Raw genomic sequence first — 14,963 nt, forward strand, 5'->3', positions numbered from 1 at the left:
TTTCCTCCTCGCTCCATTGTAGGCCTCAAAGTCTGATATCAAAACTCCCATGCAAATAAATCCTCACGTAGATGGGTCGTGAATATCATAATGTCAATGGCGTGATTATTTAGATAAGAGAGCCATCTTCCCAATGAAAGTTAATCGGCATAGGCTTTGGAGTGTGTCTTTTTACCAACGAAGTGCAGCTGATCGATGGATGTTTAACGCTGCATGTGAATATCTTGCTCATAGACCGTACATCATGGTTTCTGCCTCACACCAGTCCCAAAACTTCCTTGCCAATGAACTTTCGCTGCTTGGAGACGATTGAAACCCATCGGAAATATTATCTGGGATGCACCCAAAACGGCCCCATGGAACGATGTATGACCCGTTCTTTTCGTTCGTCACCTTGGGGGAGCAAGCTGCGAAGAGCTCGCTGTAAGCCCCGAATTTTGACGGCTTGAAAACGACGCCCTATATTGATAGGCGTGAGATAAGAACTCTCGATGTTCATGTGCTCTGATACGTACCATTATTTTGCCCATTGCAGCTGGTGCATGTCTCTGCAGCTCTGTCTTTACAAGACCTGGGTTGACGCTCTGTGTATCGTGAGTCGCAAGACCTTACTCGAAAGGGTGCGACGTCCACTTACCACTGAGATGATACCATCATTCTCCGTCTTGTTTGCGAATTCTTTTGCCAAGAATACAACACCGACTTTACTTTGCATATAATCACCCATCGAGTCGCCCAACTCCTTTGGTGCGTCATTTGCAGCATTCCAAACGACGCCGCCTTTCGGAGCTCCGAGAGAAATCATGCTGGCGATCCACACAACTCTCACACTGCCCTTGGCGACACCTTGCATTGCAGCTGCATCACGCAATCTCTCTTGCAAGCATCTGGTCAAGAGGAAGGGGCCCAGAGCATTTGTACCCATTTGCAATTCATGGCCTTGGGCGCTCCTGCTGTCCTTGGGAGGCATCATGACGCCTGCATTGTGAACAAGAACATCAAGTCTCGTTTCCTTGGCGAGAAAAGAATCTGCTGCTGGCTTGATTGTTGTCAGATCCGAGAGGTCGAGCACTAGCGACTCGAGACGTCCTTGACTCGACGGGTAAAGCGATTCGAGCTCCTTGATGGCTGCGGCAATCTTAGAGGCGGATCTTGTGGCGATGTGGATAGTTGCATTAGCGGCGTAGAGGATCTTGCAGAGTTCCAAGCCAATACCGGAAACTCCTCCGGTAATGAAGAAGACCTAGCAATGTTAGCTGAGGGAGTGTAGTCGTAGCTATTATGGGTGGGAGCTTACTCTGCCACTTTGGTCCGGCAAATAGTCTTCTGTAAATGTTGGTTTAGGTGGAAAGAGTTGGTTGAGGTTGCGTCCGGCCATGTTGGTTGCAATGTTGACGGTTGGTAAAAAGTGGCTGACATGAAGTTGTTCAATTGATGCTGTGAGATGAGCAGCACGTACAAATGGTTTTATTATTTGTAGCAAGAATTCAAACTGAGATGTAACATGCACTATGGATCAACATATAAGTAGTCGATCCATCCTGTTCGATATCTAAAATATGTTGCGCGGCCTGGCGAGTCGGCGCACACGATCTAACCAAGTACGGCGCCGCAACATGGCTTCAACATTGCTCGGTTCACAATGATCGGAACTTCATTGAGATTGGCCCCATAATTACCGATCCTGCGGGACGGATCTGCTCCGGCCTTGGCTTTCGCCGAAAAGTCGGGCGGAAAAGAGCTACTTCAGTAAAAAGCCGGCGCCGATCGGGTTTACGGGCATGTTCGTGCCCCAGTAAACCCGATCGCGAGATCCTTCGCGCTTGCACAGCCCAGGAATCAATAAACAGTAACAAAGGGGGGCGCAAGCTGATTTCGACATCCTCAAAGCAATGCGTGTTCATTAGTTCTCACTTTTACTGCGTTGATTGGCCTGGTTATGAGGCAACGGCTCAGCTGCCGCGCGTCTGACCTGTTTTCGCCATGGAATGCAAATGTGTGAAGGAATCGGAGAGGCCATAAGACCAGTCAATTTCTCAAGATCCGTATGTACAGGGAATCATGTATGTCCAAGAATTTTAAACCGCCCTGGTGATTTAGCCAAATGCATCAATCGTACTTGTATTTAGCAAGAGCTCGCGCCGTTGCCAGTGAAAGAACCGGACTGGTACGCTCCGCTGGCGTCGTCAAGGCACTCGGCTAAAATTTTCATCAGTACTATTCATCAATGCAGTAGATTATTTTTCACTTACCAACAGTAACAAGCTTGAGGTTGTTCTGCTTAGCCCAGTTGATCAACCAGGGCGTCAGGGTCTGCACCGTGGTGGCGTAGGTCTCGTGCATGAGAGGGATGTGTCCGTTGCCGCTGGCGCCGGCGGCCGTGAACTTGGCCTCGCTCTGCGCAGGGGTCTGGTTGTTCCAGTCGCCGCTGTCGACATCATCCGTGATGACCTTGTAACCAAGAGATCCCATGGTCGAGAGAACGGAGCCGCCGGTGGCCAGGTACGGCGGGCGCATGTAGGCGGGCTTCTTGCCGATGATGTTGACCATGGCCTGCTCGAGCTTCTGCATCTCGGTGGTGAGCTGCGAGGAGCTCAGACTGCCAAAGTTGGAGGGGTGCGTCCAGGTGTGCGAGGCGATCTGGTGGCCGGAGTCGAAGGCCTTCTTGACGGCGGTCTTTTGGTTGTAGATGCAGCCGTAGAGAGTTCCCGTCATGAAGAAGGTGGCCTTGGCGCCGCCGTTGTTGAGGATGTCGACCAGCTGGGAGGTGTACTGGTACGGGCCGTCATCGTAGGCGAGGGCGAGGACGCCGGGCTTGGAGCACTTCTGGATCACGACGCCAGCGCTGGGGGCGCGCTTGATCAGGTCGAGGGGCGACTCGATGGGAATGGCCACAGCGCTGGTAGCCAGCAGCAGGGCGGTCACGGCGGACTCGAGGAAGTGCATGGTAAGCGATTGCGAATGTTGAAGTCAAGAGTAGTCGGAAGCGAAAGATCGAGACACCAGGCCTTGAAGAAGAACAGGAGAATAAAGGAGAGACCCGGCTTCGAGCTTGCCTATATATATGCCTGTTTGAGTTGAGTCTTCAACTGACGACAGTGAGCCCACTTGGACCACTCCAATCTCGTCGATCCAAAGAATTAGAACACGCGGGAGAAGCTCCTTTGTGGGGTTTTCGGAGCGACAACATGGGAATCGGCCGGGCGAGATCCCATTCGGGAGTTCGCTTCACGGCAACAGGAAAACCTTGCTTGTTCCAGGGGCTGAATACCACTGCAGCAGGCCGGTAGTGAGGGGCTCAAGGGGGTTGCGAGATGGTCGGATGGGCTCGCATCGGGTTAAGTGCGATCATGTAGCAATCTAAGTGAGCCGGGGAAAGCACAGCGAGAACGGCATTGATTGAGCAGTCTCATTTAGGCTCTTTTCCAGGCCACCAGTGCTTAATCTGGAACGGAGGGTTCCGGTCAAAGGGAGATTTTGCGGGTATTGAGCTGGTGATGCGCCGGGATCGCCTGCAATGACCAGGGTCCGTCAGGGGACACGAGGGCGGCTGTTTGGTGCAATATGACGGCTCTTCCAGCTTTGTTACTGGAACCTCTGGACTGCTCCGCACGGTAACCAGTCAACTGCCAGACTTTAAAGCTGGGTTGATGCTTCCTGCGCGGCTGAATCGGCATGCCGGCAGCGGGTGGCCAAGGGAGATCATCCGGAACCTGGGGAAGGCCAAATCCAGGCCACGAGAAGTCGGTACCGTCGTGCGTCGTCTACCGGCTAAATAGAATGCTTCAAGCAACGTGACGTGCTAAATCCAGTGCTGGGACGGGAATGTTGTAGTGCTGCGGGGATGCGGAACTCAGCTGTCAGGAGTTGATGTTCGCTGTCAAGACGCTTACTCATCAACACGGTTCATCTCATCATCATCATCCATCTTCTTTCACGTTCTGAAAAGAGCTCATTGTCATGCGAGATCTCATCTGATTGTTTATGAGCTCCTAGAGTTTCTACAAATTGTCCCTTGTTCCGAGATTGCAGCAACCTGATTTGACGAGCAATCAGCCAGCCACGTTATCGACATGTCCTTCCGGGGTGATCAGGCGCGCCCTTCAGCTGTCATGGCTGAGCTCAAAAGGGGCGCGTCTCATTCCCCCTCATTTTCTGTGAGCAGAGAACTTGCGGACGACAACGTCACCAATTTTGCAAAGGAAGAATCGACTTCAGCATCTCCTCCCTACTCTATTCATTATGGACGTCGAATGTCAATGCGCCACGGTGACATTCAAAACGCCGACCCTCGAGCCCATCGACGTGTACTGCTGCCACTGTTCTCAATGCCGCAGGCAATCATCATCAGCCTTCGGCACCTCCGCCATCTTCCCAGCGGAGGGTCTCTTCCCATTGTCCGATGAGCTCAAAGGAAAGTTGCAGATCTGGACGCGACCGACCAAGAGCGGTGGGCAGATGGACTGCTACCTCTGTCGCGTATGCGGGTGTCGCCTATTTCACCGCATCCGCAACATAGATGGGACTTCTAGACCGACCGTCAGCATCAAAGGCGGATCAGTGGTCGGCCTCAAGCTTGACAATGGAAAGCATATATGGACCAATAGCGCCGTGGTGGATATACCCGAGCCGAATGAGAGTTGGCCTGAGTCGCCTTTTACAATCCCGGGTGAGCAACAGGTCCTTGGGAAGTGATGAGACATGGCCTGGCCTCTATGTTGCACAGACGCTTGCCAGTGTGACGAGTTGATTAAGCGAAGCGTATCTTAAGGCGGTTTCACCCGTCTGAGTGGCTTCTGGAGTTTCTTATGATTTGGTGACAGGACCTCTAGTCGTCATTCGTCTGTGGTTAAAGTCTATGTACAGGTAGTCAACATGGGACAAGAGAAGCAGAACTATTTTACACAAAATATCACCTCATGATTTCCATCTCCTGAACATGAGGCATCATCTAGACAAGTCATCTTGTCTTTCCAGAGACACTGTTAGTCAATGCATCGCTTACGCAGAGCGAGCGGAACGGAAACGCTGGCCGATGCTGCGCTTGCTGCTCATCATCTTAACGCTCTCATCATAGTCGCTGGTACCGTTGTTGGGGTCAGCATCCTTGGCGTTCTCAGCACCGCACTTGGACCCAGCATTGTACGCTCCATCAGGTCCGTCGACGCCGGCGAACTCGCGCTTGTCGTTGGCCTTGAGCATGTTTGTCGCGGCCTCGGGCAGCCAGCCGTTGATAAAGTCGCCGTGAGAGCAGTACGAGCTACCGCATGCGAGCTCGAAGGGCGGCGTTCCGTTCCAGCCGTCGGGGAGAACCTTGCGGAGGTCGTAACGGATGGAGAAGCGCAGCTGGGGCATGCGCTTCATGTTCTCGGGGCAGCGGTTGGCGGGCTTGAAGCCGTCCTTCCAGTTTTGAGTGCCTGAGTAGGCGGACTCAAGGGTCTGCTCGTCGACGCAGTCATGGAAAAGCAGGAGGGTTTGGAGGTGCGTGGAGCACGTCTTCGTCGGGAAGGCTGCAGCATCCTTCGTTTCGCCGTCGTCGCCCTCGCAGAACCACTGGATACCGGCCAGCTCCTCAACATCAGCTTGGGATGTTGCTTTCGAGTTTCCGGCCACGGTCTTGTAGTTTTGGGGGATCGCGACTTCGGCATTCTCGATGGAAACGTAGTAGGCTGAGAAGCGGGAGAAAGGGACGGGAGTCATGCCCGTGTCGTTCTTGATATAGAGCGTAGGAACCCCTTGGACATCGTTAGCAGATGCTTCTCGTGAAAAGTTTAAAGTCAAGCAGCTGTATTAAAAATATAAAAGAACTTACAGTAAGAGGAATAATCGTTGGGGTTCTCGGCAGTCGAGCAGCCGGCCTGAAGCTCCGCAGAGGTGTTAGTGTTGAGAGTGACAGCATCAGAGCCAAAGAAAGTGTGCATATGACTCTTGTACTAGCCGGGAATGACCACCAGGTTGATGTTCTTTCTCATGAAGGGCTCAGCCACGGCAATTGTGTAGGCATTGGCGATGCCAGCACTAGCAAGCAGAAGGGATGTAGTGGGATGCATATTGAAGAGTACAATGAAGAAAGCAAAAGGAACGAACGAACAACTCGAAGAGTTTTGAGGAAGGGTACTGATGGAGGAGAAAGGAATGACTGGCTTAGAAAACAAGACTCCAAACAATCAGATAGGCTGATAGCTTCCTAACGTCCTACACCTACTTCTTAGCTACCCCTATATTTCAGCTACCCTAAAATACCTTATTAAAAATACTTACTACTATTTTTAAACTTAAATAACTTTACTAATCTTTACTTAATTATTATTATTCTTTCTATAAAGTATAATAATTACTAAATATATTAGTATATAGAAAATAAAGTTTCTTAAGTACTTAAAACTATTATAACTAGTATTAGTTTATAAAAAGCTTTATTATAATATAGTATTCCTAAAATAATACTTTAATTTTAAATCTATAATACTTAAGTAAGAGATATTACTTTTTCTAATCTATAAAAACTTTTTATAACTTAGAAAAACTACTTAGCTAAATAGGTTTAAATTTAAGCTATTTTAAGTTTATTTCTAACTTATTAATAACTTAAAAACTTTACTAAATATATTTTATAAGTTTATAGAGATTTCTAGTTTTTTAGAAAGAACTAAGTATAGTTTTTTATTAAGAGAAACTTATTTATAAAAGTTTAAAGAAATAAAATAATTAATTCCTAATATATTAATAAAGCTTTAACTAATATAATTAAGTAATAGTTTAAATACTTTACTATACTTAAAATTATAGTTATTAAAGTCTCTAATTAATATAATATAAATAAGATTAATATTTTAGAAAGTAGAGGATTAAATAAGCTTATTTTTAGATTATTAGAAACTTATTCTATTTATAAAAAATAGCTTAAATTATATATTTAAATATCTCTAATTAAGTATACTTCTATAACTAATAAAATACTATTTTTACTTATTATATATAAAAGTAAAAATATTTAGTAGTAATAGTTCCCTTTAGATTTAATACTATATAAATCCTAGAAGTTTATAGTTATAAAAAATAAGTAAACTTTAAACTTTATAGCTATTAAGTAGTTAATAGATATTTTTATCTCTTTAATTTAGCTAGAGGACCTCTTAGAAATTAGATTATTAATTTTAAATAGTTATAGAAGCTATAAAACTACTACTAGAAGGAGGTAGAAAACTTAGAATTTTTTAGTAATTTTAACTTAAAAAGAAGAGGGTAGATAGGCGTTTTTATAAGCGTTAGGTATTATTATAAGAGGAAAAAAGTTATATAAGTAAATAGAAGCTTAATTAGCTTATAATAAAAAAAACTAAGTAAATAAATAAGAAATATACTTATTTTTATATAAATTCCTATTTTTTCTTTAATAACTTTATTAATTACCCCCTTAAAAAAGCTTTTAGGATTTTTTAGTTTAGTTTATAGAAAAAGTTTATTAATTTTTACTTTTTAAAAATTAAATAAATATAAGTATTTTTAGGTTTTTTTAGCTTTAGTTAGCTTTATTTTTATTTTCTTTCTTAGTTTCTATTATACTTCTTTAATTATTTAAAGTAAAAATAGAGTAGAATATTATAAAAATATTACTATTAAATTTCTTTTTAGTAGTTTATTTTCTCTTAAGAAATTATATAACTTAAAGTATAAAAAGAGTAAAAAATATAGATAAAGTATAATTTAATTAAATTTATATTTATATATTTATTTTTATATTTTTTATAGTTATTTAGAAAATTAATATATAAATATTTAGGTATTTTTAAGAGTTTTCTATTTAAAATAGAGTATTTAGTATAATTAATAAGTTTTTTCTCTTATTTTATTATAAAATTAGTAATTAATATAGGAAAGTAAACTAAACTACTATAGAGGATTTCTTTTATAGTTATTTTATACTATTTTATTAAACTAAAATAAGAAAAACTTAAAAAAAGAAGTAATTTAAGTATTACTATATTAAAAAGAAATTTAGCTAATACCTTTTTAACTTCTATTTTTTTAAAATAAAGAGTAATAGCTTAGATATTTAGAATTAAAAATTAATTAAACTTATAAAAGTTTAAAAAGTTTTAAAAAAAAAAATATCTAATTAAGTAAAAGAAAATAAGTAAAGTTTTATAAAAGTTTAATTAATCCTCTTTATTAATTTATTATTTATTTATTTAAAATTATTATATATTATTTTATTATAAGCTATTATAATAATAACTTAAAAGTAATTAAGATAAAGTAAACTTATTTTATTCTTAATTTTAAAACTAAAATTATAAAAATAATAAGATTTATTTTATCCTTTTTATAAACTTTAAAAAGGATAAAATTAATTAATTTATTTTAAGAAACTTCTTTTTATTTAAACTTATTAAAAGGTTTCTAATAATATATTAATTAGTAAGGGGAAATACTAAAAAACTTAAAAACTTAAGATCTAAGTTATATTTATATATAGAAATATTAAAATCTAACTTTTTTAAATTATAAGTTATTATAAATATAAAAGTATAAAAAATTAAAAAAGAAAAATATTATAACTATATTAACTTTTTAAAAAAAGAAAAGAGGAATATTTTCTAAACTTAACTAAGAATATTTCTCTTTTTTAAGAATAATTTTATATTAACTCTATAAAAAAGAAGATATATATATTTTTTTTATTACTCCTCTTCTATATTCTTAAGTAGTAAATAAATAGCTAAAATAAAGTATTTCTTTTAAAGTTTATAGTTAATATTATAGTTTTATTATAAACTTTATTAAATCTTAAACTTAATTTATAAAAAAGAAGTATTATAAAGTAAAGTTATTAAAGATATTATTAATAATAGCTAAACTTCTCTTATAAAGAGAAAAAAAAGAAACTTAAAGTATAAAGTAATTTTATTATTAAAATAATAAAAAAAAAAAAAATAATAAATATATATATACTTTTTAAATAAAAGAAAAAAATAAAAATAGAAATAATAATAAAAATATTTTTTTTTTTTTATTTCTCTCTTTATTTTTTATTATCTTTTTAAACTTATATTATAAGAATTCTTTTATTACTCTTTTTATTAATAAATTATTAACTTTATTTAAGTTTTATATAATTTTTTTATTTTAGCTTTTTTTAAGAAAGCTTTTTTTTACTTCTTTTTCTATTAATTTATTTATATTTTCTTTAAAATAGTATTATTAAACTCTAAAGTTCTAAAAACTTTAATTTTAGTTTAAAATAAATAACTTAAACTTAAAATAATAGATAATAAAGCTAATTTAATTATTAATAATATTTTAATAAGTCTTTTTATAAGTTTTTCTTTTTACTAACTTTAATAAGAGAAACCTCTCTTAATTTTAGATTTAAATTAAAATTCTAAAGTAATTATAAAAACTAAAATCTTTAAAGTAATAGCTTCTAAAAGTAATACTTTTAGTATAAATATAATACTTAGAGAGGATTTTTTAAAAAATAAAGTAATATAAAGCTATTTAAACTTTATTAAATCTTATTAAAAAACCTCTAAAATATATAGTTTAAAACTCTAAAGGTTTAAAATATTATAACTTAGAATAGCTAAAGTATTATTCTTTATTAGAAATAATATTTTAAAATCCTTAAAAGCTATAAAGTTATAATAAAAGTAGTAAAAATAATTAATATTTTAAAAATATTAAATATTATTTTCTATATAAATATACTTTTTTAAGCTAATAATTAAATAAAACTTAATAAAAAAACTTAGTTATAAGTAAAAATTTACTTTATTTAGTATTATAAAGCTATAGATAAGGATTACTAAGAACTTTTAAATAATTAGATTAATTAGATTATTTTTATAATTTTAATAATAAATAATCTAAACTATAAAATAGTTATATAATTTCTATAAAAGATTAATAATATTTAAACTAAAGCTATAAAATATAACTTTAATATTATAACTAGTTTTTAAATTATCTAAATAGCTATATTAAGATTTAATTAATTAGTTTTAGATAGAATAGCTTTATTTATAAAGATTAATATTTATAAGTTATTTAAAAAGGGGGATTTTAATAAATTTAAAGTTAACTTAATAAATTAATTTAGTTTTAAAGCTACTTAGAAATAAACTTTTTAGATTACTATTTCTATTTATATTTTATTTCTTATATTTCTAAAAGTATTAAAAAGAGAAACTACTCTCTTTCTTTAAACTAAAAAAAGTAAAGCTAAGTTTAACTAAAACGTTAAGAGCTTTTAAAGCTAGCTTTTAAACTAATAACTTTCTAATTTAATAAAAATAATAAATAACTAAAAAATCTCTATTAAAAAGATTACTTATTTTTTTCTAACTATAAAAAACTATTATTTAGTTTTAATTTATTTAGTTAAAGTTAATAAAGAAAATCTTAAACTTTTTCCTTATAACTTATATAGTTAGTATTAATATATAGACTATATAGATTATAATTTTAAAGAAAGCTATTATCTTTAAAAGATAGCTAATAAAAGAAGTAGCTTAATTTAATACTTCTAAAGATATTATTTTTATAAACTATAAAATAATAAGTTTTATATCCTCTAAATAATTATTATTTTATTATAATAAGATAATAAGCTTAACTAAAAAGCTATTATTACTTATTTTAAGAATTAAGATAATTATAAAACTATAAAAGCTTAAATTATTAAGATTTTTAAGTAAAATATTAGCTAATTTTAATTTATATTTATTAAAGTTTTATAAGATTATAATAACTTTAACTTAATTAAAGTTTCTTATAAGTTTATAGAAAAAAGAAATATTATATTAGAAGATAAAATATTTAGTTAAGCTTTTACTTTCTAAGTTTTAGCTATTAGTAAATAGGAATATAAAAATTTAGTTTAGTTTTCTTATTTATATAACTTAATATAACTTAATAGTTTAACTAAAGAAAATTTACTTAATTTTATAGTATTTAAACTTATAATTACTTAGTTAAAAATATATTATAATAAGGTAAAGAAGAAAACTTATTAATTATATTAAGCACTCTATTTTAAGCAGAAAACCCCTAAAAATACTTAAATATTTATATATTAATTTTCTAGATAACTATAAGAGATATAAAAATAAATATATAAATATAAGTTTAACTAAATTATACTTTATTTATATTTTTTATTCTCTTTATACCTTAAGTTATATAATTTTTTAGAAAAAAATAAACTACTAAGAAGAAGTTTAGTAGTAATATCCTTATAGTATTCTACTCTATCTATATTTTAAATAATTAAAGAAGTATAGTAGAAGCTAAAAAAAGAGATAAAAATAAAGCTAATTAAAGCTAGAAAAGCTTAAAAATACCTATATTTATTTAATTTTTAAAAAATAAAGATTAATAAATTTTTTTTATAAGTTAAGCTAAAGAATCTTAAAAGCTTTTCTAAAGAGGTAGTTATTAAAATTATTAAAAAAAGAATAGGAATTTATATAAAAATAAGTATATTTCTTATTTATCTACTTAGTTTTTTTTATTATAAGCTAATTAAACTTCTATTTATTTATATAACCTTTTTCCTCTTATAATAACGCTTAATATTTATAAAAATACTTATTTACCTCCTTTTTTTAAGTTAAAATTACTAAAAAATTTTAAGTTCTCTACTTTCTTCTATATATCCCTTAAGTCTTTTATATACTATAAAAAAAAAGACTTAATTAGCTTTACTTTATATATATAAAGTTATATTTAGCTCTTAAGACTTTTAAGCTATTAGCTTTACTTTAAGCTAAGTTTTTAGCTATTTCTTACTTTATATAAGTAGTATTTTTATCTTCTTCTTATAGCTCTTTAGTATATTATATATTAAGTAGTAAATATCTTTTTAGTATAGTTAGAAGTAAGTAAAGGTTTTAAAGCTTTATTTTCTAAGTAATATCTTTAATTAGGTTATTTTATATTAAAAAGAAGTTATTTAAAATATAATTACTTAGTCTAATAGTATTTTTAAATAAGTTAAGCTTTAGTTTTTACTTTTTAACTTTTACTTAATATATACCCCTTTAGAGATTTTCTATTTTAACTTATTAATTCTGCTCTTTTTTAATACTTTTAATAGAGTAATCTCTCTTTTTAATATTATCTTAATAAGTTAAAGAGTTTAGATCTTTATCTTTAATAAGGTTATTTAGGTTATAAGTATTTAAAAAGGTAATTAGATCTTCTTTAGTAATTTAGATTAAATCTTAAGTAACTAAAAACTAATTAGAGTAAACTAAGCATAACTTTTTAACCTTTTTTTTAGTTTAATTTATATTAATAGATCTTTAATTTCTACTATTTCTAGCTATAATATCTATAATATTTACTTATTTATTATAAGTTTAATTAGGTTTAGCTTAAAGTTCCTTAATATTATTACTTCTTTATAGTTTAAATTTATTAATAATAAGCTAAACTTAATAGTTAAGAAGGAGTTTATAATAGTTATCTTTTATAATTTACTTCTTAATTATATATTATAACTAAGTTATTTCTAAGCTATAGTTTTTTTTATAAAGTATATAATAAGTAAAGTTAGTATTATAGAGGCTATATTTCTAAAGGTTATTTAATAATTTAAGTTAGAAGTTTAAGATAATAAAAGTAATATAATTAATAAAATCTTATATTTCTATTAATACTTTATAGATTTTATATTAATTTCTAATAAGTTTTACTATATCTTAGAAAATAGTTTAGGAATAACTTAGGATATTAGAAGTAGATCTAAGGTTTTAAGTAGGGTTTAAATAGAGATATAAGTTATTTCTCTAGTTAATAATTATAATTAAAAACTAATTACTTATTTTATAAGTTTTAATAAAGATAATAAAATCTCTTTTTTCTAAGTAGTTTTATTTCTTTTTATAAACCTTTATTATATTATCTTTAGTTTAAGGAGTAAATATTATATAAATCCTTATATATCTTTCCTTATTAATATCTTTAATAGTAAGTTTATAAGCTGATTTAATATATTTAGCTTTAAAAGAGTTATATTTTTAAAAGAATCTTAAAAAATTATAGAAATTAAAAAAATATTTTTTCTAAATCTCTTAACTTTATTTATATTATTAATAATTATTACTATTCTTTCTAAATATATTACTTTATTACTTAATTAATATTATATTTATAGTATTTTTATTTCTATATATCTATTTAAGTATAAAGTAATCTTTAGAAGCTTTAAGTTTTAGTATATTTAAGGCGTTTTATAGATTAATTAAAGTTTTAATAAACTTAATTATATTAAATATAATATTAAGAAAGCTATTTTTAAGATAAATAGGAAAGATATAATAGCTTTCTTTAATTATTATATTAACTATATTAGAAATATTTAGATTTAAATAGTAATCTAAAGTAAGAGGGTTTTTAGCTTTTAGAGATCTAAATACTTCTCTAACCTATTTAGTTTTTATATATTTAACTAATTAATCTTTATAAAGGAAGTAAATATAAGTTTAAAAGTCTTTATAAAGGTTTTTAATATTATTTATATTTTAAATACTCTTTTAGATCTTATAAATAATAAAAGAATAAGGGGAGCTTAAAAGAGGAGAAGAAGTAATAAATATCTTAATATTTTTAGTTATTATAAAAGAGAAATAGAAGTATAAAAGGTTATAAATAAAGCTAAATAGTTTTATATTATAATCTATTTAAACTATAGTAATAAAATATCTTAAAAAAGAAAGTAGAAGTAAGAAAGTAAATTTATAATAAGTAAAAAAGTATTAGTTATAATATTAATAATTTTTATTAAAAGTTAATAAGAGTAAGTAGAAAAGAAAAAGGTATAATTTTTAGGATATTTAAGTAATAGTTAAGTTTAGTTAAAGTATTATAGTTAAATATAAAAATATTTATTAAAGTAAAGTAGTTATTATATATATAAATATATAAAGTTATTTAGAGGAGGATTAATAGTTTAAAATACCTCTTTTTATAGATATTATAAAAGTAAATTTAGTATTAGTAGTTAATATTCCTTCTAAAAATATAATTTTTAAATAAAGAAAGAGCTAATTAAGCTTAAGAAGTAGTTTTCTAAAAGTAAGACTTATATAAATAATTAAAGTAATTAATAAGGTTTTAAAAGTGAAATTTATACTTTAATAAAGTAATAAGTATAAAGGAAAGAAAGTAGTATATATAATTTAATACTTTATAAGAAGTTAAATATAGTTACTAAGAGGTTAGTTAGGTTTATAATAATATATTTTTAAAGAAAGGGATTAATATAGCTATAAAAGAGTTAAAGTTTTTTAAGATCTATTTATAAGATACTTAAAACTTATAAGTCTCTTTTTATAGATAGTAGTATTTTAATTTATATATTTATTTTACTCTTATTTCTAAGATTTAATTAAATATATTCTTTTTAGATTAGTTAATTTTAGATTTATAGTAAAAAATCCTTTAAGTTATTCTTTTTTATCTTATTAATAGATTACTATAGTAAATAAGCTTTTTAGTTATTATAACTACTATTTTAATATTAACTACCTCTCTTTTTAAATATAAAAAGGTATATTTTTTCTACTTAGTTAGATCTTTTCTTTCTTTTTCTTAATATATTAACTTTTATATTTCTTAGCTTAACTAAGCTTTTTATAATAATAGTTAAACCTTTTTAAATTATATAATCTTTTTATTATAGATATTAAAATTAACTTTAATTACTTTTATACTACTAGTTAGAATATTTTATATAAGCTTTTCCTCTTCTCTCTTATTCTTATTACTACTATTAATAAGCTAAATAAAGATAGGAAGTTTTATTTATATTAAACTATTATACTTACTTTAATTATAATAAGTTAATTCTAGCTTTAACTAAGTTAACTACTAACTTATATATAAGCTTCTCTTTCCCTCTTATAAGCTTTAATTAAGGGTTCTATTAGCTTAATCTAATACTAACTTAGATTTAT

General features: G+C 30.5%; 3 protein-coding genes across 3 annotated transcripts; all 3 read right to left on the bottom strand.

Annotated features, from left to right (window-relative positions):
* Positions 1-228: 228 nt before the first annotated feature.
* CGCS363_v009328 (putative oxidoreductase) lies at positions 229-1,378 on the bottom strand (the record flags this gene model as incomplete). Its single annotated transcript, XM_036641177.1, has 4 exons — positions 229-459; positions 516-584; positions 638-1,243; positions 1,298-1,378. 4 exons carry the CDS (start codon positions 1,376-1,378, stop codon positions 229-231), a joined length of 987 nt encoding a protein of 328 aa, XP_036492636.1.
* A 747-nt stretch (positions 1,379-2,125) lies between these two features.
* CGCS363_v009329 (putative peptidoglycan-N-acetylglucosamine deacetylase) lies at positions 2,126-2,946 on the bottom strand (the record flags this gene model as incomplete). The annotated part of the gene is made up of 2 exons (XM_036641178.1): positions 2,126-2,199; positions 2,253-2,946. 2 exons carry the CDS (start codon positions 2,944-2,946, stop codon positions 2,126-2,128), a joined length of 768 nt encoding a protein of 255 aa, XP_036492637.1.
* Positions 2,947-5,001: 2,055 nt separating this feature from the next.
* On the bottom strand, positions 5,002-6,050 carry CGCS363_v009330 (uncharacterized protein; the record flags this gene model as incomplete). Its single annotated transcript, XM_036641179.1, has 3 exons — positions 5,002-5,735; positions 5,813-5,858; positions 5,949-6,050. The coding sequence occupies 3 exons, from the start codon at positions 6,048-6,050 to the stop codon at positions 5,002-5,004; spliced, it is 882 nt and encodes a 293-aa protein (XP_036492701.1).
* Between the last annotated feature and the right edge of the window lie 8,913 nt (positions 6,051-14,963).

This window comes from Colletotrichum siamense, assembly GCF_013390195.1.
Source record: "Colletotrichum siamense strain Cg363 chromosome Unknown KSG_Cg363_contig06, whole genome shotgun sequence".
NCBI classification, from domain to species: Eukaryota; Fungi; Ascomycota; class Sordariomycetes; order Glomerellales; family Glomerellaceae; genus Colletotrichum; species Colletotrichum siamense.